General features: G+C 48.4%; 1 protein-coding gene across 1 annotated transcript in view; it reads right to left on the reverse strand.

Annotated features, from left to right (window-relative positions):
* LOC149467576 (dimethylaniline monooxygenase [N-oxide-forming] 2-like) overlaps nucleotides 1-25,933 on the reverse strand; it is a 66,145-nt gene that overhangs the window by 30,684 nt on the left and 9,528 nt on the right. The window contains exon 4 of the mRNA XM_089671547.1: nucleotides 18,883-19,045. Within this exon, the coding sequence (XP_089527673.1) occupies nucleotides 18,883-19,045 (163 nt within the window). The remainder of the gene's footprint in view (nucleotides 1-18,882; nucleotides 19,046-25,933) is intronic.

Here is a 25,933-nt window from a genome sequence, read left to right on the forward strand (position 1 = left end):
CTGATGATGAGGAGGTTGATCGCACTTGGCTGCCTCGTCGTCATCAGGCAATTTCTTCCGCATCATCAGGAGAAGAGGGTGCCAGCTTGGCAGCGAGCGAAACAGTCGGTGGGTTGCCCAGGAGGCAGCAGGGTCGCATCAGTGTCAGTGGAGCCAAACGGCCACGGAGTAGAGCACCAGCTCCACTGCAGCCTACCACCACGGCCAGTAGTGGTGCCGGTGCGCACGGAGGAAGTAGCAGTCAGCCAGTGAGGAGTAGCGGGGGCAAAGTTTCCTACTCGGTGGTGTGGCAATTTTTCGTCAAGCCGCCCGAGGAAGTAAACGTAGCCGTATGTCGACTATGTGGCCAGAAATGCAAGCGTGGCCAGGGGGCCCATGTTGGGACTACAGCGTTGCGTCAGCATATGCAGCGTCACCATTCGTTGGCCTGGGAAAACCGTGATAAAGATACGGCGGTTCTGCCTGCCCCAGCCCCCGCTCCATCACCCGCTCCGTTACTTGCTCCGTCACCCGACGTCGTCAATCACCCTCTATCAGCCAGTCAAGGCTCCAACACCTCTGCTGAGGGGAGTTGTCGCTCGTTGGCATCTTCCGCTCGTTCAGATGCTCCTTCTCCTGCTACTCCTCTTCTCGGATTCCGTCAACAGTCTTTCTTGGAATCCGTTTCCAAGAGACAACAGTTTGCGAGCACGCACCCGACGGTGCAAAAGCTGAACGTCCTCCTGTCCAAGTTGCTGGTGCTGCAGTCCCTCCCTTTCCAACTGGTGGACTCAGCACCTTTCCGAGAAATGATGGCTTGTGCCGCGCCGCGGTGGAGAGTGCCAAGCCGTCATTTCTTTGCCCAAAAGGCAGTGCCAGCCCTGCATTCACATGTAGAAGAGATGGTGGGCCAGTCTTTGAGCATGTCGGTCTCTGCCAAAGTGCACGGCAGCGCCGACGTGTGGAGCTGTAACTACGGTCAGGGACAGTACATGTCATTTACGGCCCACTGGGTGAACGTGGTGCCGGCACAGCCGCACCAGCAACTTGGACAGGTCACAACGCTTTTGCCTCCACGTTTGCACGTCCTTGGTCCAGCAAACATGTCCGCCTCTACCACCTCTTTTTCCGCCGTGTCCTCAGCCGCCACCCCCGTGCCAAGTCCCATTACCCGACCGGCATATCACATGTGCAGGGCGCAACGGTGTCACGCTGTGCTGCACCTGGTATGCCTTGGCGAACGTAGTCACACAGGGGAGGAACTGCTGAGTGTAATGAACAGAGAAATCGACAGATGGCTGTCTCCGCGCAAACTTAAAATCGGAACCATGTTGACCGACAACGGAAAGAACATGGTGTCTGCTCTGCGTCAAGGAAGGTTGTGCCATGCGCCATGCATGGTTCACGTGTTCAATCTGGTTGTCAAGCGGTTCCTAAAATCCACCATCCCACTGCAAGACATCCTTAAAATGTCACGTAAACTGTGCATGCATTTCAGCCATTCCTACACCGCAAAGAACACCCTCATTGAGCTGCAGCGGCAGAACGGAATTCCACAGCATCGCCTGATCTGCGACGTTGTAACAAGGTGGAATTCAACCCTACACATGTTAGACCGCCTTTACGAGCAGCGAAAGGCCATCACCGATTTCCTTATGTTACAAGCGGATAAAGGTACTCCCCTGTGTAACTTAGATGTCAGCCATTGGCAGCTCATGCGTGACACCTGCCGCTTGCTCAGGCCCTTTGAGGAGGCCACGCTATTCGTGAGTCGGCAGGACTATGGGATGAACGACGTCATTCCTCTGTTGCATGTCCTGGAACAAATGCTGTTAACAATGGCTGGTCAGGGTGCGGTAGACGTGGCGCACAGATCTCAACGCCACATGACCCCTGTGGGGGCAGGACAGGAAGAAGAGGAGGAGGTAGAGGAGGACATTTGTGCTCAGGAATTATTGAGTGAAATGGGTGGTTTTTCCACTCAGCGGACAGGAGTGGAGGAGCAGGAGCATCTGGTGGAGGAGGAGGAGGAGGAGACAGAGGACCCAGACGCACCATGGCAGTATGCTGTGGAGATGGAGGCAGGGAGTCCCTCGCATTCCTTGGCACAAATGGCCCATAGCATGCTCGGTTGCTTGCGTAGCGACAGCCGAATAATAACCATCAGACAGAGGGATGACTTTTGGCTGTCCACCTTGTTGGACCCTCGCTACCGGTCCAAAATGGTGGCCTTTTTCACACCTGCTGAGAGGGAGGCCAAAATTACGTACTATAAAAACCACCTATGTAGTCAGTTGGTCTCTGCCTTTCTGCGCCAACGTCCATCCTCAGACACTGTGGGCCCTGTGCGCTCGCGTTCCGCTGCCATGGCAGCAGGGGAGGGGTGGGGTGGTAGGAGCAGTGGCAGCTCCACCAGCAGCGGCTGCCTCAGTCTGCAGTCGATGATGAGTAGCTTTCTTCACCAGCGCAGTGAGGAAACTACTAACCAGCCGCAGCAGCAGCAGCAGCATCAGGTGGACCTGGAGCAGGAGCTCAAACAACAGGCTTGGGCCTACTTGGACAGCACCCTGCCAACCGAGGTAGACAATCCCCTTGACTACTGGGCAACGAAACTTGACCTTTGGCCCCAACTAGCTGAATTTGCCCTTGAAAGGCTGTCATGCCCGGCCAGTAGCGTGGCATCGGAGCGCGTGTTTAGTGCGGCAGGAGGTATTGTAACTCCGCGGAGGACACGACTGTCAACCCAAAGTGTGGAGAGACTCACGTTTGTGAAAATGAATCAGGCGTGGATTAGTCTGGATTTCAAACCACCAGTTCCTGACACAACTGACTAAATCCGCCATGAATCATGCCTCAAACATGTGCCACTTTCAGGTCTCCTCACACACTGCTGGTGTGTTGAATTTTTTGACATAGGGTGCTGGCAGATTACGGGCCTCCTATAGCTGCTGCCAGGCCCCTAATCTGCCATAGGCCCCTATATACCGCCTCCTCATGCTGCTGCCAAGTCCAGAGTCTCTCATGGGTCCCTGTACGGCCTCCCATTGCTGCTGTCTCCATCGCCACACTCTGCCATGTGCCACATTCAGGTCTCTTCACACTGCTTGTGTTTTCAATTTTTTGACATAGGGTGCTGGCAGATTACGGGCCTCCCATAGCTGCTGCCAGGCCCCTAATCTGCCATGGGCCCCTATATACCGCCTCCTCATGCTGCTGCCAAGTCCAGAGTCTCTCATGGGTCCCTGTACGGCCTCCCATTGCTGCTGTCTCCATCGCCACACTCTGCCATGTGCCACTTTCAGGTCTCCTCACACACTGCTGTTGTGTTGAATTTTTTGACATAGGGTGCTGGCAGATTACGGGCCTCCCATAGCTGCTGCCAGGCTCCTAATCTGCCATGGGCCCCTATATACCGCCTCCTCATGCTGCTGCCAAGTCCAGAGTCTCTCATGGGTCCCTGTACGGCCTCCCATTGCTGCTGTCTCCATCGCCACACTCTGCCATGTGCCACATTCAGGTCTCTTCACACTGCTTGTGTTTTCAATTTTTTGACATAGGGTGCTGGCAGATTACGGGCCTCCCATAGCTGCTGCCAGGCCCCTAATCTGCCATGGGCCCCTATATACCACCTCCTCATGCTGCTGCCAAGTCCAGAGTCTCTCATGGGTCCCTGTACGGCCTCCCATTGCTGCTGTCTCCATCGCCACACTCTGCCATGTGCCACATTCAGGTCTCTTCACACTGCTTGTGTTTTCAATTTTTTGACATAGGGTGCTGGCAGATTACGGGCCTCCCATAGCTGCTGCCAGGCCCCTAATCTGCCATGGGCCCCTATATACCGCCTCCTCATGCTGCTGCCAAGTCCAGAGTCTCTCATGGGTCCCTGTACGGCCTCCCATTGCTGCTGTCTCCATCGCCACACTCTGCCATGTGCCACATTCAAGTCTCTTCACACTGCTGGTGTGTTGAATTTTTTGACATAGGGTGCTGGCAGATTACGGGCCTCCCATAGCTGCTGCCAGGCCCCTAATCTGCCATGGGCCCCTATATACCACCTCCTCATGCTGCTGCCAAGTCCAGAGTCTCTCATGGGTCCCTGTACGGCCTCCCATTGCTGCTGTCTCCATCGCCACACTCTGCCATGTGCCACATTCAGGTCTCTTCACACTGCTTGTGTTTTCAATTTTTTGACATAGGGTGCTGGCAGATTACGGGCCTCCCATAGCTGCTGCCAGGCCCCTAATCTGCCATGGGCCCCTATATACCACCTCCTCATGCTGCTGCCAAGTCCAGAGTCTCTCATGGGTCCCTGTACGGCCTCCCATTGCTGCTGTCTCCATCGCCACACTCTGCCATGTGCCACATTCAGGTCTCTTCACACTGCTTGTGTTTTCAATTTTTTGACATAGGGTGCTGGCAGATTACGGGCCTCCCATAGCTGCTGCCAGGCCCCTAATCTGCCATGGGCCCCTATATACCACCTCCTCATGCTGCTGCCAAGTCCAGAGTCTCTCATGGGTCCCTGTACGGCCTCCCATTGCTGCTGTCTCCATCGCCACACTCTGCCATGTGCCACTTTCAGGTCTCCTCACACACTGCTGTTGTGTTGAATTTTTTGACATAGGGTGCTGGCAGATTACGGGCCTCCCATAGCTGCTGCCAGGCCCCTAATCTGCCATGGGCCCCTATATACCGCCTCCTCATGCTGCTGCCAAGTCCAGAGTCTCTCATGGGTCCCTGTACGGCCTCCCATTGCTGCTGTCTCCATCGCCACACTCTGCCATGTGCCACATTCAGGTCTCTTTCACTGCTTGTGTTTTCAATTTTTTGACATAGGGTGCTGGCAGATTACGGGCCTCCCATAGCTGCTGCCAGGCCCCTAATCTGCCATGGGCCCCTATATACCGCCTCCTCATGCTGCTGCCAAGTCCAGAGTCTCTCATGGGTCCCTGTACGGCCTCCCATTGCTGCTGTCTCCATCGCCACACTCTGCCATGTGCCACATTCAGGTCTCTTCACACTGCTTGTGTTTTCAATTTTTTGACATAGGGTGCTGGCAGATTACGGGCTTCCCATAGCTGCTGCCAGGCCCCTAATCTGCCATGGGCCCCTATATACCGCCTCCTCATGCTGCTGCCAAGTCCAGAGTCTCTCATGGGTCCCTGTACGGCCTCCCATTGCTGCTGTCTCCATCGCCACACTCTGCCATGTGCCACTTTCAGGTCTCCTCACACACTGCTGTTGTGTTGAATTTTTTGACATAGGGTGCTGGCAGATTACGGGCCTCCCATAGCTGCTGCCAGGCCCCTAATCTGCCATGGGCCCCTATATACCGCCTCCTCATGCTGCTGCCAAGTCCAGAGTCTCTCATGGGTCCCTGTACGGCCTCCCATTGCTGCTGTCTCCATCGCCACACTCTGCCATGTGCCACATTCAAGTCTCTTCACACTGCTGGTGTGTTGAATTTTTTGACATAGGGTGCTGGCAGATTACGGGCCTCCCATAGCTGCTGCCAGGCCCCTAATCTGCCATGGGCCCCTATATACCGCCTCCTCATGCTGCTGCCAAGTCCAGAGTCTCTCATGGGTCCCTGTACGGCCTCCCATTGCTGCTGTCTCCATCGCCACACTCTGCCATGTGCCACTTTCAGGTCTCCTCACACACTGCTGTTGTGTTGAATTTTTTGACATAGGGTGCTGGCAGATTACGGGCTTCCCATAGCTGCTGCCAGGCCCCTAATCTGCCATGGGCCCCTATATACCGCCTCCTCATGCTGCTGCCAAGTCCAGAGTCTCTCATGGGTCCCTGTACGGCCTCCCAATGCTGCTGTTTCCATCGCCACACTCTGCCATGTGCCACATTCAGGTCTCTTCACACTGCTGGTGTGTTGAATTTTTTGACATAGGGTGCTGGCAGATTACGGGCCTCCCATAGCTGCTGCCAGGCCCCTAATCTGCCATGGGCCCCTATATACCGCCTCCTCATGCTGCTGCCAAGTCCAGAGTCTCTCATGGGTCCCTGTACGGCCTCCCATTGCTGCTGTCTCCATCGCCACACTCTGCCATGTGCCACATTCAGGTCTCTTCACACTGCTTGTGTTTTCGATTTTTTGACATAGGGTGCTGGCAGATTACGGGCCTCCCATAGCTGCTGCCAGGCCCCTAATCTGCCATGGGCCCCTATATACCGCCTCCTCATGCTGCTGCCAAGTCCAGAGTCTCTCATGGGTCCCTGTACGGCCTCCCATTGCTGCTGTCTCCATCGCCACACTCTGCCATGTGCCACTTTCAGGTCTCCTCACACACTGCTGTTGTGTTGAATTTTTTGACATAGGGTGCTGGCAGATTACGGGCCTCCCATAGCTGCTGCCAGGCCCCTAATCTGCCATGGGCCCCTATATACCGCCTCCTCATGCTGCTGCCAAGTCCAGAGTCTCTCATGGGTCCCTGTACGGCCTCCCATTGCTGCTGTCTCCATCGCCACACTCTGCCATGTGCCACATTCAGGTCTCTTCACACTGCTTGTGTTTTCGATTTTTTGACATAGGGTGCTGGCAGATTACGGGCCTCCCATAGCTGCTGCCAGGCCCCTAATCTGCCATGGGCCCCTATATACCGCCTCCTCATGCTGCTGCCAAGTCCAGAGTCTCTCATGGGTCCCTGTACGGCCTCCCATTGCTGCTGTCTCCATCGCCACACTCTGCCATGTGCCACTTTCAGGTCTCCTCACACACTGCTGTTGTGTTGAATTTTTTGACATAGGGTGCTGGCAGATTACGGGCCTCCCATAGCTGCTGCCAGGCCCCTAATCTGCCATGGGCCCCTATATACCGCCTCCTCATGCTGCTGCCAAGTCCAGAGTCTCTCATGGGTCCCTGTACGGCCTCCCATTGCTGCTGTCTCCATCGCCACACTCTGCCATGTGCCACATTCAGGTCTCTTCACACTGCTTGTGTTTTCAATTTTTTGACATAGGGTGCTGGCAGATTACGGGCCTCCCATAGCTGCTGCCAGGCCCCTAATCTGCCATGGGCCCCTATATACCGCCTCCTCATGCTGCTGCCAAGTCCAGAGTCTCTCATGGGTCCCTGTACGGCCTCCCATTGCTGCTGTCTCCATCGCCACACTCTGCCATGTGCCACATTCAGGTCTCTTCACACTGCTTGTGTTTTCAATTTTTTGACATAGGGTGCTGGCAGATTACGGGCCTCCCATAGCTGCTGCCAGGCCCCTAATCTGCCATGGGCCCCTATATACCACCTCCTCATGCTGCTGCCAAGTCCAGAGTCTCTCATGGGTCCCTGTACGGCCTCCCATTGCTGCTGTCTCCATCGCCACACTCTGCCATGTGCCACTTTCAGGTCTCTTCACACTGCTTGTGTTTTCAATTTTTTGACATAGGGTGCTGGCAGATTACGGGCCTCCCATAGCTGCTGCCAGGCCCCTAATCTGCCATGGGCCCCTATATACCGCCTCCTCATGCTGCTGCCAAGTCCAGAGTCTCTCATGGGTCCCTGTACGGCCTCCCATTGCTGCTGTCTCCATCGCCACACTCTGCCATGTGCCACATTCAGGTCTCTTCACACTGCTTGTGTTTTCAATTTTTTGACATAGGGTGCTGGCAGATTACGGGCCTTCCATAGCTGCTGCCAGGCCCCTAATCTGCCATGGGCCCCTATATACCGCCTCCTCATGCTTCTGCCAAGTCCAGAGTCTCTCATGGGTCCCTGTACGGCCTCCCATTGCTGCTGTCTCCATCGCCACACTCTGCCATGTGCCACATTCAGGTCTCTTCACACTGCTTGTGTTTTCAATTTTTTGACATAGGGTGCTGGCAGATTACGGGCTTCCCATAGCTGCTGCCAGGCCCCTAATCTGCCATGGGCCCCTATATACCGCCTCCTCATGCTGCTACCAAGTCCAGAGTCTCTCATGGGTCCCTGTACGGCCTCCCATTGCTGCTGTCTCCATCGCCACACTCTGCCATGTGCCACTTTCAGGTCTCCTCACACACTGCTGTTGTGTTGAATTTTTTGACATAGGGTGCTGGCAGATTACGGGCCTCCCATAGCTGCTGCCAGGCCCCTAATCTGCCATGGGCCCCTATATACCGCCTCCTCATGCTGCTGCCAAGTCCAGAGTCTCTCATGGGTCCCTGTACGGCCTCCCATTGCTGCTGTCTCCATCGCCACACTCTGCCATGTGCCACTTTCAGGTCTCCTCACACACTGCTGTTGTGTTGAATTTTTTGACATAGGGTGCTGGCAGATTACGGGCTTCCCATAGCTGCTGCCAGGCCCCTAATCTGCCATGGGCCCCTATATACCGCCTCCTCATGCTGCTGCCAAGTCCAGAGTCTCTCATGGGTCCCTGTACGGCCTCCCATTGCTGCTGTTTCCATCGCCACACTCTGCCATGTGCCACATTCAGGTCTCTTCACACTGCTGGTGTGTTGAATTTTTTGACATAGGGTGCTGGCAGATTACGGGCCTCCCATAGCTGCTGCCAGGCCCCTAATCTGCCATGGGCCCCTATATACCGCCTCCTCATGCTGCTGCCAAGTCCAGAGTCTCTCATGGGTCCCTGTACGGCCTCCCATTGCTGCTGTCTCCATCGCCACACTCTGCCATGTGCCACATTCAGGTCTCTTCACACTGCTTGTGTTTTCAATTTTTTGACATAGGGTGCTGGCAGATTACGGGCCTCCCATAGCTGCTGCCAGGCCCCTAATCTGCCATGGGCCCCTATATACCGCCTCCTCATGCTGCTGCCAAGTCCAGAGTCTCTCATGGGTCCCTGTACGGCCTCCCATTGCTGCTGTCTCCATCGCCACACTCTGCCATGTGCCACTTTCAGGTCTCCTCACACACTGCTGTTGTGTTGAATTTTTTGACATAGGGTGCTGGCAGATTACGGGCCTCCCATAGCTGCTGCCAGGCCCCTAATCTGCCATGGGCCCCTATATACCGCCTCCTCATGCTGCTGCCAAGTCCAGAGTCTCTCATGGGTCCCTGTACGGCCTCCCATTGCTGCTGTCTCCATCGCCACACTCTGCCATGTGCCACATTCAGGTCTCTTCACACTGCTTGTGTTTTAAATTTTTTGACATAGGGTGCTGGCAGATTACGGGCCTCCCATAGCTGCTGCCAGGCCCCTAATCTGCCATGGGCCCCTATATACCGCCTCCTCATGCTGCTGCCAAGTCCAGAGTCTCTCATGGGTCCCTGTACGGCCTCCCATTGCTGCTGTCTCCATCGCCACACTCTGCCATGTGCCACTTTCAGGTCTCCTCACACACTGCTGTTGTGTTGAATTTTTTGACATAGGGTGCTGGCAGATTACGGGCCTCCCATAGCTGCTGCCAGGCCCCTAATCTGCCATGGGCCCCTATATACCGCCTCCTCATGCTGCTGCCAAGTCCAGAGTCTCTCATGGGTCCCTGTACGGCCTCCCATTGCTGCTGTCTCCATCGCCACACTCTGCCATGTGCCACATTCAGGTCTCTTCACACTGCTTGTGTTTTCAATTTTTTGACATAGGGTGCTGGCAGATTACGGGCTTCCCATAGCTGCTGCCAGGCCCCTAATCTGCCATGGGCCCCTATATACCGCCTCCTCATGCTGCTGCCAAGTCCAGAGTCTCTCATGGGTCCCTGTACGGCCTCCCATTGCTGCTGTCTCCATCGCCACACTCTGCCATGTGCCACTTTCAGGTCTCCTCACACACTGCTGTTGTGTTGAATTTTTTGACATAGGGTGCTGGCAGATTACGGGCCTCCCATAGCTGCTGCCAGGCCCCTAATCTGCCATGGGCCCCTATATACCGCCTCCTCATGCTGCTGCCAAGTCCAGAGTCTCTCATGGGTCCCTGTACGGCCTCCCATTGCTGCTGTCTCCATCGCCACACTCTGCCATGTGCCACATTCAGGTCTCTTCACACTGCTTGTGTTTTCAATTTTTTGACATAGGGTGCTGGCAGATTACGGGCTTCCCATAGCTGCTGCCAGGCCCCTAATCTGCCATGGGCCCCTATATACCGCCTCCTCATGCTGCTGCCAAGTCCAGAGTCTCTCATGGGTCCCTGTACGGCCTCCCATTGCTGCTGTCTCCATCGCCACACTCTGCCATGTGCCACTTTCAGGTCTCCTCACACACTGCTGTTGTGTTGAATTTTTTGACATAGGGTGCTGGCAGATTACGGGCCTCCCATAGCTGCTGCCAGGCCCCTAATCTGCCATGGGCCCCTATATACCGCCTCCTCATGCTGCTGCCAAGTCCAGAGTCTCTCATGGGTCCCTGTACGGCCTCCCATTGCTGCTGTCTCCATCGCCACACTCTGCCATGTGCCACATTCAGGTCTCTTCACACTGCTTGTGTTTTCAATTTTTTGACATAGGGTGCTGGCAGATTACGGGCTTCCCATAGCTGCTGCCAGGCCCCTAATCTGCCATGGGCCCCTATATACCGCCTCCTCATGCTGCTGCCAAGTCCAGAGTCTCTCATGGGTCCCTGTATGGCCTCCCATTGCTGCTGTCTCCATCGCCACACTCTGCCATGTGCCACTTTCAGGTCTCCTCACACACTGCTGTTGTGTTGAATTTTTTGACATAGGGTGCTGGCAGATTACGGGCCTCCCATAGCTGCTGCCAGGCCCCTAATCTGCCATGGGCCCCTATATACCGCCTCCTCATGCTGCTGCCAAGTCCAGAGTCTCTCATGGGTCCCTGTACGGCCTCCCATTGCTGCTGTTTCCATCGCCACACTCTGCCATGTGCCACATTCAGGTCTCTTCACACTGCTGGTGTGTTGAATTTTTTGACATAGGGTGCTGGCAGATTACGGGCCTCCCATAGCTGCTGCCAGGCCCCTAATCTGCCATGGGCCCCTATATACCGCCTCCTCATGCTGCTGCTAAGTCCAGAGTCTCTCATGGGTCCCTGTACGGCCTCCCATTGCTGCTGTCTCCATCGCCACACTCTGCCATGTGCCACTTTCAGGTCTCCTCACACACTGCTGGTGTGTTGAATTTTTTGACATAGGGTGCTGGCAGATTACGGGCCTCCCATAGCTACTGCCAGGCCCCTAATCTGCCATGGGCCCCTATATACCGCCTCCTCATGCTGCTGCCAAGTCCAGAGTCTCTCATGGGTCTCTGTACGGCCTCCCATTGCTGCTGTTTCCATCGCCACACTCTGCCATGTGCCACATTCAGGTCTCTTCACACTGCTGGTGTGTTGAATTTTTTGACATAGGGTGCTGGCAGATTACGGGCCTCCCATAGCTGCTGCCAGGCCCCTAATCTGCCATGGGCCCCTATATACCGCCTCCTCATGCTGCTGCCAAGTCCAGAGTCTCTCATGGGTCCCTGTACGGCCTCCCATTGCTGCTGCCAGGAGGCAGCAGGGTCGCAGCAGTGTCAGTGGAGGCAAACGGCCACGGAGTAGAGCACCAGCTCCACTGCAGCCTACCACCACGGCCAGTAGTGGTGCCGGTGTGCACGGAGGAAGTAGCAGTCAGCCAGTGAGGAGTAGAGGAGGCAAAGTTTCCTACTCTGCGGTGTGGCAATTTTTCGTCAAGCCGCCCGAGGAAGTAAACGTAGCCGTATGTCGACTATGTGGCCAGAAAGTCAAGCGTGGCCAGGGGGCCCATGTTGGGACTACAGCGTTGCGTCAGCATATGCAGCGTCGCCATTCGGTGGCCTGGGAAAACCGTGATAAAGATACGGCGGTTCTGCCTGCCCCAGCCCAGGGTTCCATTTTGTCATAGGGTGCTGGCAGATTACAGGCCTCCCATAGGTGCTGCCAGGCCCCAAATCTGCCATGGACCCCCGTACCAGCTGGTCACGCTGCTGCTGGGCCCACAGTGTGACCTGGGTCCCTGTACCGCCTCCCATTGCTCCCACTCTGCCATGTGCCACTTTCAGGTCTCCTCACACTCCTGCTGGTTTCCATTTTGTCATAGGTTGCTGTATGGCCTCCCATTGCTGCTGCCTCCACCGCCACACTGTGGCTCCAAACACTGGTTTTGGCCCCGTGACTGGCCAAATGAGTGAAGTGTGCGGTGATTCTAAGATCGACGGCACTCATCTGCATGTCATACTGAGTGACAGTATTATTTCTCTTCCCCAGCAGACTCCAAGGGCATTTAAATTAAAGGTACAGTGTTCTGCACTAATATTAAGTCTCTCTGAAGCCTAGAAACACCCTTTTTTAAGTTAAATTCACAGCGAATTTATTCGACTCGAATCGAATATTGTCCACGAATTCGCCGAATCAGTCGAATCGAATTTTTCATTTCTTCGCTCATCTCTAATGATGATGAATCAAATGTACTGATGTTGACCTTTTTCATTTGAATGCCTTTTTTTTCTCTGTCTGTTTTCTTTATTTGTTAAGGAAATCTCAAAATAAAATCTGATATTAAAAAAAAAGGAAAAACATGCAGCAATTTGTATAGTGTGTCAGACCATTCACTTAGTTTGGCAGCTCAAGTTGTAATTACAGCAGATTGCAACAGTAAAACACAGAGACCATGCCTCCAAAATTGCTGACAGGATTTTTGGCTATTAATGTGCATTGGCAGCCCCTTCTAATTGAAATAGCTTAATATTCACTGCAATGGTGACAATCACTACCCATATAAAGCCACACAAAAAATTATTTATAGATGGGAATTGGTACCCAATTGCCAGTGCTGTACATGTAATATCTTCTTTTACATAAAAATGCTGCCGATAAATGTCCAAGTGAAAACTACAGCTCAGATCCAAGTGCTATAGCTCAGATCCAAGTGCTTAACATTCATAAACTTTTCAGTCCATGTAATTCTTTAGATGGCTAATCCAAATGGATTCACTCCACCTAACTGTGCTCATAAAACACTGTGCTCCACTTATATGCAGAGTGACCACTCACCTTCAATATAGGCCCACACTTTCATACAGATATTTTAGCACTTGTGTAAAGATCCTTATGTGATTTCCATATATAAGAGACATTTCTTTTTATTACTTATTTTATACCCGTATGTACAGTTGTGGCCAAAATTATTCAACCCCCACTGAAATTGAGTGTTTTGGCCAGTTTGACATTGCTTTTGATCATTCAGTCATCTTGCTTACATTTACATTAAAGAGGCACTTGTAGGTCAGACAAATATAACATAACAGTTATAATGAAATAACCACAAATGTCTTTTCTGTGCTCACAGCATTATCAGTTTTATTCAACCCCCAAGTGACATTCAATCTTAGTACTTAGTACAGCATCCTTTTACAGTTATAACAGCTTTTAAACGTGAAGCATAGCTTGACACAAGTGTCTTGCAGCGATCTACGGGTATCTTCGCCCATTCTTCATGGGCAAAGGCCTCCAGTTCAGTCACATTCTTAGGCTTGCGCACTGCAACTGCTTTCTTTAAGTCCCACCAGAGGTTCTCAATCGGATTTAAGTCTGGTGACTGCGATGGCCACTCCAAAATGTTCCAGCCTTTCCTCTGCAACCATGCTCTAGTGGACTTGGAGGTATGCTTGGGATCATTGTCCTGTTGAAAGGTCCAACGTCTCCCAAGCCTCAGGTGTGTGACGGACTGCATCACGTTTCCATCCAATATCTCCTGGTACTGAAGAGAATTCATGGTACCTTGCACACGCTGAAGCTTCCCTGTACCTGCAGAAGCAAAACAGCCCCAAAGCATGATTGACCCTCCACCATGCTTCACAGTAGGCAAGGTGTTCTTTTCATCATAGGCCTTGTTCTTCCTCCTCCAAACATAGCGTTGATCCATGGGCCCAAACAGTTCTAATTTTGTTTCATCAGTCCACAGAACACTATCCCACAACTTTTGTGGTTTGTCCACATGGCTTTTGGCATACTGCAGTCGACTCTTCTTATTCTTTGGAGACAGCAAGGGGGTACGCCTGGGAGTTCTGGCACGGAGGCCTTCATTACGCAGTGTGCGTCTTATTGTCTGGGCTGAAACTTCTGTACCCACATCTGACAAATCTTTTCTCAGTTCCTCAGCAGTCACACGGGGACTTCTCTCCACTCTACGCTTCAGGTAGCGCACAGCAGTCGAAGTCAGCATCTTCTTTCTGCCACGACCAGGTAGCGTTTCAACAGTGCCCTTTGCCTTGAATTTGCGAATGATGCTTCCTAAGGTGTCTCTTGGTATGTTTAACATCTTTGCAATCTTCTTATAGCCATTGCCCTTCCTGTGAAGAGAAATCACCTCTTCTCTTGTCTTCCTGGACCATTCTCTTGCCTTCACCATGTTTGTAACCACACCAGTAAATGTCTAGAAGGAGCTGAGTATCACAGTCATTTTAAAGCTGCCTAATTGGTGCTTATTATGCTTGATTGCTGCTCGGTGACATCCACAGGTGTTTTCAATACCTGATGGAAAGCACCTGTATGAACCTCTGTTCTTCAGAGTGGTAGTCTTTAAGGGGTTGAATAATTGTGGCAATGAAGAAACCACATAAGAACCATTTACTACTGTATTACATAAACAATTGATGTCATTTTAGTTGCATTTGGGTAGTTACAACGTCCTTGTAGGATTTGATTCTGAATACAATTCCAAATGTACACTATAGTCCCTAAACCCCTTTACAGCATTGGGGGTTGAATAATTTTGGCCACAACTGTACTTGTATTGTTTGAGCACTTTGCACATGCACTTTTACAAATGAATTGGCATTTATTCACTTTCATATGACATGTTTTTGGTATAGTCTTTTTATTATAGAATTTATTGTATAGGTAACATGCTTTTGCTCTATAAGGACAGTATTTTCTGCACAATTATTATGCACTGGTAGATATTAGAGCAAGCACCACATTTTCTTTGCATTTTTACTTGTATCTATGTAGGGACACATATGTTAATATGAGCTTCTGCCCACCTATAGGAATTTTCTATTTCCAACTTTGTTCTTATATTTTATACTATGCTCCTTATATTTTGTTCCAGTTTTGGTTGTTTCGCTATTTTTATTTGTTTCATTGTGAGTGGTAGCGCATAGGTCTATTTACAAGTTTTAACTACTTGCTAGCTGCTTCTGACAAACTGAAAACCCAAATACAGGTTGGGGGTGTCCATACTCTCACTCATTCGGCTATTAGTATATTATGAAGAGACTTGCAACAGATTGTGCCACAGAAGCTAGTCACACTTTAGTAGCAAGCAATCATGGTGAAAACTGGAGAGTACCTCAAACATGCTACCTGATGGCTGCAAGAGGTTGATATTTAATGTTTTAAATATCCAAATCCAATATTTATTATTAACTGGATTACATGCTAATAAAAAAAGAACTGCATTTAAAGTGACAACAATTTTGCCAGACAGGAAGTGAGATCAAATATGCAACAGTAACACAGACAGCAAAATAAAGCAGACAGGGATTTTAACCTTTCCTTATTCCATTAATAAAAGAATTTCTGTTTCTTTCTGTTGTGGTCTTGGAGATTTCTCTCACTTACTGTCTCTAAAAAGGCAAAATAAAAATATAAAAAAACAGAATAATGGATAATATATAATACTTAAAAAAAAAGAAAAAGAAAACAGCAAGGACACCACAATAGTTGCCATCCAAAAAAGTAGTTGATTAATTTAAAAATGGCAAAAGTATCATAGCCAAACATGATATACTGGTGCCGTCAAGCCCAACCCATTCACCCCAGTACCCCCTATAGCTCTTGGAATATAACTAAAAGATCTCTGCACTTGAGTTGCCATGTGTGTCCACCTGCTGAAGTAGTTCTCTACCAGCTGAATTTTATCTATTGTTCAATTTATTTTGGATAGTGGAAAAGAAAACAAGAGAACCAATGTTTATTCTGCTATTGCAGAAGGATAAAACGTTATAGTAAGGGAATAGGGCAGAGTAGATAGAATAGGAGATCTCAGCACTGGGATCCCTGAGGATATACTGTACACCTGAAGGTGATTCAACTGTTCAATATATATCAATAAGTAAGGGGATATAGTCTTTTACTATATACATCAATTATATGCTGTGCTTTACAATGGACCCATAATGATACAGCAGAACAAAGTCTAGACCACAAATAAACAAAAAAATTGAATCCTTGGTCCCATTCACAAACAAATGTGTCAAGCCAAAGATATGATGATGCTGCTACTTAAAGCGGAGCTCCACTCAAAAGGCGAAGTTCCGCTTTAAGACATTCACCCCTCCTCCTCTGCCTAACTTGGCATGTAATTTTGGACAGGGAGTTTTGACAGGTACCCACTCCCACTTCCGCTCAGATTGCCTAGGTGGAAGTTTTCCTTCTGCCCTTCCTCCCTGCAGTCTTCTGGGACATGCCCTTTAAAGGGTTGGTGATGCCATGAGGCGGGACAGGGTTTAGAGTTATGTGACCGCCGTGATTAGCTGTCACAGAGCTCACATGATCGGAAAGCTCCAGACCGCAAGTAGCAATCGGGACCTTTTCATGAGGTGCCAGTAAATGTGCCGGGAACTCGCAGGACGTGCACTCTCAGCACATTTCGTTTACATTGGGTACGCAAATATACAGCCCCTCGGTGCCAAGGCCCAGCCACCGAGAGGCTGCCTATTTGCATATGCTCAGAGCCATGGAGTTAAATACCAGATATAGACTGGTGATCTAATGCATAGAACAACAAAAGCAAAGAAGGCAAAAAAAACCTGAAGGCATAAAATGAACCATCATGCAAATAATATAATATTATGAACAGACAAAGTCCTTCAGTGGTTAAAAAATCTTCAGTTTAGTCCAAAAGTGAATGCCCCTCTCAATGTCATGAAAATTCTCTGAGCAGGAAATGTGTCCCAATGTCCGTAGCACTGGTAAGGATAGTGTCAGGAATGGACTTGCCAGTAATGGTGGGACTCACCTGCCTTGTGGGCTGCAGTACCAGGGCTGGCCAGCGGGTGCTCCCAGCAATCAGAGACTCAACCCTGTAGTCAGCCAAACACCTGAAGCTGATTACGGAGGTGTATTTAAGGGATGGCCAGTCCTGCAGTCTGTGCCTTGGTGTGTGTTTTCATATGGGCCCCTGTATCTTGTTACCTGCATTCCTGTTTCTGTTCCTGTTCCTGTCTGACTGATTCGTTGCCGACCCTGCCTGATCCGGACCTCTGCTGACTTCTCCTGTTTGATCCCTGGCTTGTGACCCCGACCATTCTCTGCCTGACCCCCTGTACCTACCTGCCCGTTAGTTACTGTACCCGGCTCGTGACCTGACTACTCTCTGCCTGCTCCTCCTGTTCCTACCTGCCCGATTGTTATTGACCCGGCCTGCCTGACGACGCTTGCATTGTATGTATTATTATCTGTGGGTGGTTTGGTTTGGTTCGTTTGCAGTGTGTTATGTTTTAGTATTGCACTGCGTTTGTATTGTTAGTATTAATAAATTATATGGTTTATCACATATCTGAAGCCTGCGTTTCCCTGCGTCAGTTCACATACCTCTGGTCATACCCGGAGCCCTGACAGATAGAGTGTACACCTCTCATTAGAAGTAGTAAAAGTACTTGTTTCTAGTCTGTAAATATTAATATTCAGACCATGCCAGCGTGCTTGGTAAAATGTTTCTGAACATGTGCTAAGCAAACAGTTCCGCCTTTAGTGAAATCACATGATCAGCCCGAGCATGGCCTTTGTCAGATCAGCTGATAAGTGAGACCATTTCCCTTTATTATCCATGTTTTCTGCTCAGAGGGTTTCAATTACATTAAAAGGGGCTTTCACCTTTGGACTAAACTAAAGGATTTTTTAACCATTGAAGGACTTTATCAGTTCATTAGATTATATCCTTTGCATGTTTTACTTAATGGCTCATAATATGCCTTTAGGTTTGTTTGCATTCCTTACTTTTGTTATTCAATGCATTACTATCTACACTGACATCCAATTAATACTGTTTCTGAAACTCTGTTAAAGCCTAGTACACACTATTAGAAAATCGGACAAACGATCATCCAATTTTCTATGAAGTTGCATATCATGATATAACCGGCAATAGTAATAACTTGTAGGAAAATTCTAGACCGGCAAACGTAACAGAAAGAAGGGTCAGCCGCACACCGGAGGATTGATATATACAGTATATATTGTTTGATCCATAAGACATGGATCAAAACACCAGGACATGAATACAGGACCTGTTAACGCATTTCACACGATCTTCTGCTTAATCACAAACAAGGCAAAGACAAACGTAGGTAAACATAGCTACATACAGTACTAGCGTAGTAGAAGTGGAAGTGCAGGGCGTTCTTTGCTTCTGATTATGTGCATTTTTTTCTATTTGATTATTTCCGTACGATTACTGAACATATTAAACAAAAATCGGACGTTGTGTTCAGGTACAATAAAAATTTTCTAGCTTACACCTTCCACGTTTTTTTTTCCTTCTGAACAGTTGGAATCGGCTGTCAAAAGCAACTTACTAACAATCAGATAATGGACCGATCATTACTCGTACAGACATTTTTGTAAGATTTTCTTATCGTCTGTACAGACAATAACATCTTGTAATTGTTCTTTAATAATGAAAACACACGATTGCCAGTATTACCCAGTAGCGTAAAAGTCATGTCTACGGGCTATCTTAACTCGCGCTTTCTGAATCTAGGATTTGAACCACCTAAAAAATACATTTATTTTTTTGCAACTAAATAAAAGTTTGAAATGCACCTCTAGCCTCCCCCCCCCCCCCCCCCCCCATCCACATAATTCTCAAGGCAGTCCAGTTGCATGCAGAATAATGGGACAGATATACAAAAGAAAATAAAAATTCGAGCTGGTGTCCACTGCAACTAATAAAGTTTCATAGTTATAAATGCAGCATGAAATTGTACTGTTTTGCAGCATACACAACTTTTAAAAGCATGTAGCACTAGAATGTATTACCTGGGAAAGATTCTAGAGGTAAATAATGATCAACATGATGCCCATTGCAGACCAGGACTGCATCAAAATACTCTTTCTTCTCAGTTCCATTCTTCTTTGTTAGCACTTCCCACTGTCCAGTCTTGGAAAAATGTGGACTCTTTGTCACCTGACAAACTTCAGTCTTAAAAATAGGGGAAAGGGATTTTTAGTCTTTCTTTTATTAGGGATACATATAATGATTAGTTTAATTGGAATAAACTTATCATTGTGTAAAAAAACACTGTCTAAAGCCCTTATTTAAAGTGGAGTGCAGATTTTGCTATCCGCTGGATACCGCCGTATTACTCCACACCACAGGGTGATTTTTATGTCAAATTTATAAAATGCAGGCCATGGTGAGGAGCTTGCAATGTGCCATGAACTTCTGTCTTCTCAACACTGCAGAGAGAATTCCATGATTGGAGAAGAATCTGATCAAATTACTTTGGCAGAAACTTTTTTTCTTCCTTCCCTGTAGCTCTTCACTTAAGTCTGAAAACAAGTGCAGCACAATGTACATTTCTAAAGCTCACTACTGTGCATTATAAAGGTTAGGTTTTTTTCAACTGGGTACTGCTAGGTATAAATATGTTTATACTATTGTGCTCAGAAGTTTGCATACCCTTGGAGAATTGGAAATATATAGTATGTACCATTTTTAACGAAAGCACGAGTGAGCAGGCAAAATACATCTTTTTTATTTCTTATAGGATTCATATTCAACTGTAGGTCATAACAGAATAGCACAATCATAAAACAAAATATGGCAGCAAGTGAACAAATGAAATGCACTCTGTTCAATCGTCTGCATACCCATAATTCTTAATCCTGTGTATTGCCCCCTTTAGCATTAATGACAGTGTTCAGTCTTTTGTAATACACTGCTCAAAAAATTTTTGAAAACACATCAGATCTCAATGAGGAAAAATATCACGCTGGATATCTATACTGATATGGACTGGGTAATGTGTTAGGAACGTAAGGATGTCCCATCTTTTGATGGAAATGAAAATTATCAAGCTACAGAGGACTGAATTCAAAGACACCCCAAAAATCAAATTGAAAACATTATGCAGCAGGCTAGTCCAGGGGTGGGCAAACTTTTTGACTTGAGGGCCGCAATGGGTTCATATATTGGACCCGGGGGCCGGACCAAGAGTAGATGAATGATGTGTATGTGTCATCCATAGTAAGTATAGTAATATTCCCGCATAGTAAGCATAGTAATTAATCCCCCATATCGTAATTCATCCCCCATATAGTAATTCATCCCCCCATAGTAATTCACCCCCCATAGTAATTCATCCCCCATATAGTAATTCATCCCCCATATAGTAATTCATCCCCCATAGTAATTCATCCCCCATATAGTAATTCATCCCCCCTATAGTAATTAATCCCCCATAGTAATTCATCCCCCATAGTAATTCATCCACCCTATAGTAATTCATCCCCCATAGTAATTCATCCCCCATATAGTAATTCATCCCCCCTATAGTAATTCTTCCCCCATATAGTAATTCATCCCCCATATAGTAATTCATCCCCATAGTAATTCATCCCCCATAGTAATTCATCCCCCATATAGTAATTCATCCCCCATAGTAATGCATCCCCCATAGTAATTCATCCCCCATATAGTAATTCATCCCCCATAGTAATTCATCCCCCATATAGTAATTCATCCCCCATAGTAATTCATCCCCCATATAGTAATTCATCCCCCATAGTAATTCATCCCCCATATAGTAATTCATCCCCCATAGTAATTCATCCCCCATATAGTAATTCATCCCCCATATAGTAATTCATCCCCTATAGTAATTCATCCCCCCTATAGTAATTCACCCCCCATAGTAATTCATCCCCCATATAGTAATTCATCCCCATATAGTAATTAATCGCCCATATAGTAATTCATCCCCCATATAGTAATTCATCCCCCATAGTAATTTATCCCCCATAGTAATTCATCCCCCATATAGTAATTCATCCCCCCATAGTAATTCATCCCCCATATAGTAATTAATCCCCCACAGTAATTCATCCCCCCTATAGTAATTCATTCCCCTTATAGTAATTCATTCCCCATATAAAGTCCCCAAGTCCCCAAGTCCCCCCTGTGTCAATTCACTTATCTTTCCTCTCGCCGTGTCCCGCGCCGTTCCAGTGTAGCATGAAAATCTGTCTCCTATGAGGATCTGTCCCCCTCGACGCATCTGCGCATGTGCCAGTTTCAGGCATTAGCAGCCGATCGGCGATCTCGAGGCACATGCGCAGATACGTCGAGGGGGACAGATCCTCATAGGAGACAGATTTCATTCTATACCGGTCTTCAGGGCGGACTGTGAGAGGAGCCTAGCTCCGCGGGCCGGATTAAAAGGTCCGCCGGGCCGTATACGGCCCGCGGGCCGTAGTTCGCCCATTGCTGGGCTAGTCCATTTAGCTGAAATGTCAATGCAGCAACTCCAAATGGTACTCAGTAGTTTGTATGGCCCCACCTGCTTGTATGCATACCTGACAACATCAGGGCATGCTCCTAATAAGAAGACGGATGATGTCCTGGGGTATTTCCTCCCAGATCTGGACCAGGGCATCACTGAGCTCCTGGACAGTCTGAGGTGCAACCTGTACCAAAACATGATATCCCAGAGGTGTTCTATTGGATTAAGGTCAGGTGAGCATGGGGGCCATTCAATGGTATCAATTCCTTTATCCTCCTGGAACTGTCTGCATACTCTCTCCACATGAGGCCGAGCATTGTCGTGCACCAGGAGGAACTCAGGACCCACTGCACCAGCGTAGGGTCTGACAATGGGTCCAAGGATTTCATCCCAATACCTAATGTCAGTCAGGGTGCCATTGCCTAGCCTGTAGAGGTCTGTGCATCCCTTCATGGATATGTCTCCCCAGACCATCACTGACCCACCACCAAAATGGTCATGTTGAACAATGTTACAGGCAGCATAACGTTCTCCACGGCTTCTCCAGACCCTTTCATGTCTGTCACATGTGAGCCTGCTCTCATCTGTGAAAAGCACAGGGCACCAGTGGCTGACCTGCCAATTCAATGGCAAATGCCAATCGAGCTCTATGGTGCCAGGCAGCGAACACAGGGCCCACTAGAGGACGTCGGGCCCTCAGGCCACCCTCATGAAGTATGTTTCTGATTGTATGGTCAGAGACGTTAACACCAGTGGCCTGCTGGAGGTCATTTTGTAGGTCTCTGGCAAAGGAGCAGATACCAGTCCTGCTAATGGGATAAGGACCTTCTATCCCTGTTCAGTTCTTGTAGAATAACTGCCTATCTCCTGGAATCTCCTCCATGCTCTTGAGACTGTGCTGGGAGACACAGCAAACCTTCTGGCAATGCAATGTATTGATGTGCCATCCTGGAGGAGTTGGACCGCCTGTGCAACTTCTGTACGATCCAAGTATCACCTCATGCTACCAGTAGTGACACTGACCCTAGCCAAATGCAAAACTAGTGAAAAACAGTCAGAAAAGAAGAGTAAGGGAAAAAATGCCAGTGACCTCACCTGTACAACCATTCCTGTTTTGGGGGTTGTCTCATTGTTACCCATCTCATGCACCTGTTGTTAGTTTAAATAACACCAAAGCAGCTGAAACTTATTAACAACCCCCCTCTTCTACTTAACTGACCAGGTTAATATCCCAGGAGTTTAATTGACTTGATGCTATACTCTGATTATAAAGTGTTCCTTTAATTTTTTGGAGCAGTGTAGTTTTCTATGAGGCCCCACATTCTTGCAGGTGGTATAGCTGCCCATTCGTCTTGGCAAAATGCCTCCAGGTCATGCAAAGTCTTTGGTCATCTTACATGAACAGCACCTTTAAGATGACACCAGAGTGGATCATTGATATTAAGGCCAGGAGACGATGATGGCCACTCCAGAACCATCACCTTTTTCTTCTGTAACCACTGGAGGGTCAACTTGGCCTTGTGCTTAGGGTCATTACCATGCTGGAAAGTCCAAGAGGATCCCATGCACAGTTTTCATGCAGAAGAATGCAAATTGTCTGCTAGTATTTTCTGATAACATGGTCAATTCACATCTTGCCATTCATTTTCATAAGATTACCTGTGTCTTTAGAGCTCATACACCCCAAAAACATGAAGGGGCCATGTCACGTACCTGATTGGAGACTGAAATGACGAGGTCGGCCTCACTTGTGTCACTAGCCCTGACCCCACTGGAAGTGGAACAGAGGGACAAGAGCGTCAGCAGATGTTGTTTGAAGCTCTTGCAGTTGGAGACTTTGGAAGGCTGATGAAGGGATCAGCGTAGAGTTGTGATATTGCTGAGAAAAAAGAGTCCATCAAAGTTAGAGCCGGATCATGTTGCTCACGAAAGTGGTGTGCCCAGGATTGGGGTTCATGCTTAATAAGTGAGATAATGAATCCCACTTTGGTGCTTGGTGAAGCAAAGGTTCTTGGAAGCAGGGAAAAATATAACTCGCAGGAGTTGCGAAAGGTTCGGAACTTCCTGCAGTCTCCCGTGAAAAACTCAAGTATTGGAACCCGGGATTCCGGTGGAGGAGAAGTTCCATGAATCATGCTGAGCTCTGTCTGGATAGTTATGTCTGAGACTGCAGAAGGACCCATGGCTGTTGAGACATCTAACTTGGTTGGTAGTTGGTGTTCCATGTGCTCAAGGTTTCTTTGCAACCTCTGCACCATGTAAGACAAGGCAGAGATTGATTGACAGATGTCCCCCATTGCCGAGGCCTCCCTTTCAGACTCCATCATTGGCTGACTGGTACTGTCACGTACCTGATTGGAGAATGAAATGATGAGGTTGGCCTCACTTGTGTCACTAGCCCTGACCCCACTGGAAGTGGAACAGAGGGTGTCTAGGGACCAGGGGGACAAGAGCGCCAGCAGATGTTGTTTGCAGCTCTTGCAGTTGGAGACTTTGGAAGGCTGATGAACCTTCGATTCAGGCACCGTAGTAATATGCAGAGCTGGTATGGTAGATCGCCAGGTGTGCACCAGAGCAAGGCAGGAAGCAGGGATGGGAGACAGGAGCAGCGTCAAAGGAATAGCCGGGGTCATCACCGGGCAAACAGAGAGGTACCAAATCATAAGCAAGCCAAAGTCAGGAGCAGAGCCGAAGTCAGGAACCAGTATCAAGCAGGGGAATAATCAGAGCCAGGTCAGGAACAAGCCGGGTCAGCAACAAGGAAATCACACACAGGAACGAGCAGGAAACAGGGAACAGCTGAAGACCAGTCAGCACTCAGCACAGGGAAAGGCAACTTTTAAATAGTCTGCCTGGCGCCAATCTTCACCGTGCGCGTGATCGTGCATTTCTGTGCACATGCGCATGTCTATTCACCATCCGTCTCACGGGAATTCCCTTACAGGCCACCACCATGCTTCACAGTAGAGATGGTATTCTTGTCACTTTAGACCTTACTGACCCCTCTCCGAACATAGCACTTATGGTTGTGACCATAAAACTCTTTTTTGTCTCTTACTCCAGAGTACAGTGTGTTAGAAGCTGTGAGATGTGTTAAGGTGTTGTTGGGCATATTGTAACTGGGCTTTTTTTGTAACATTGGTGTAGTAAAGGCTTCTTTCGGGCAACTCGACCAGGCAGCTTATTTTTGTTCAAGTATCGTCATATTGTGCTCCTTGAAGAAACCACAGTGTCTTTTTCCAGAGCAGCCTGTATTTCTTTTGAAGTTACCTTTGGGTTTTTTCTTTTAGGGTCACAGATTTGCCTGGCTGTCCCCTCTCCAGCAGCACTATTTTGAGGCTGCTGCTAAAGGGCCTATACTAACACTGCTGGGATAAGATATTTAGAAATCTGTCCTCCAAGTTTCATATGCTTTGTGCATCCTGCATCATCAACTCTCCTCCCTGTTTACTTGGCTGAAAACTGCAATAGATCAGAAAAATACATCTGGACTGGAGCCTGAGTTTGTTGGTGTACTAATGGGTCTGAAAACATGGAGGGCAACCTCTGAACAGGTAAGAAGGACTTTGTTAATTTCCAGCAGCATCTTCAAGGGTCATCATTACAGTGCTTCCTGGTTCTTACTACTGGCAATTTTATTATCTCATCTAGTCAACAGAAAATTTAATTTTAATGCAGAAGTACCTACTTCTGAAAATGCTTATTTAATATGGCATGTCTGGCATTAAATAGCTGGTAATGTTATGGCAATATCTTAAATTATTCAGTACTTAAAGTGTATGCATGTTTTTTTGCAAAGGGTTAAACGTGAGGAGAATGAGGGGAATTCCCATTTTAGACAATTGTCAACATAACATTTTCCTCATTGGAAGATGCTTATCTCTTGCTCTTGTAAGAACTCTAAAATGTTGGATTTCCTATTAGATTCTATTTCTGTGACAATAGTCATCAGGACAAATACTGTAGATGGGGTGTATCTTCTAGTGAGGACACAGACAACAATAAAAACTTGGCAGAAGGTTTAATCATCCCCACTTTATCCAAAACTAAATTAAAAAAATATTTTTGCCTTTGCATTCATTTAACTTGACCTAAGTAGTTTGACTTGTATGGTTTCCAAAAGCTGTGATGACAGGCATAGGTGCTGCTACACTTTGGTGTGCAGTCATGTTGGAACAGGAAGAGGCCATCCCCAAACTGTTCCCACAAAGTTGGGAGCATGAAATTGTCCAAAATGTCTTGGTATGCTGATGCCTTAAGAGTTCCCTTCACTGGAACTAATGGGTCAAGCCCAACCCATGAAAACCAACCCCACACCATATTTTCCCCCTCCACTAAACTTTACAGTTGGCACAATGCAGTCAGGCAAGTACCGTTCTTCTGGCAGCCGCCAAACCCAGACACATCTATTGGATTGCCAGATAGAGAAGTGTGAATCGTTACTCCAGAGAACATGTCACCAGTGCTCTAGAGTCCAGTGGTGGCCTGCTTTACACATTTGCATCCGACGCTAACTGCACAGGTGGCAACCTATCACGTTACCACGCTTGAATTCACTGAGCTCCTGAGAACTGCCTATTCTTTCA

The sequence above is a fragment of the Staurois parvus genome, unplaced genomic scaffold (genome assembly GCF_062004578.1).
Source record: "Staurois parvus isolate SC_StPar_1 unplaced genomic scaffold, SC_StPar_1.0 ptg000106l, whole genome shotgun sequence".
Classification (NCBI taxonomy): domain Eukaryota; kingdom Metazoa; phylum Chordata; class Amphibia; order Anura; family Ranidae; genus Staurois; species Staurois parvus.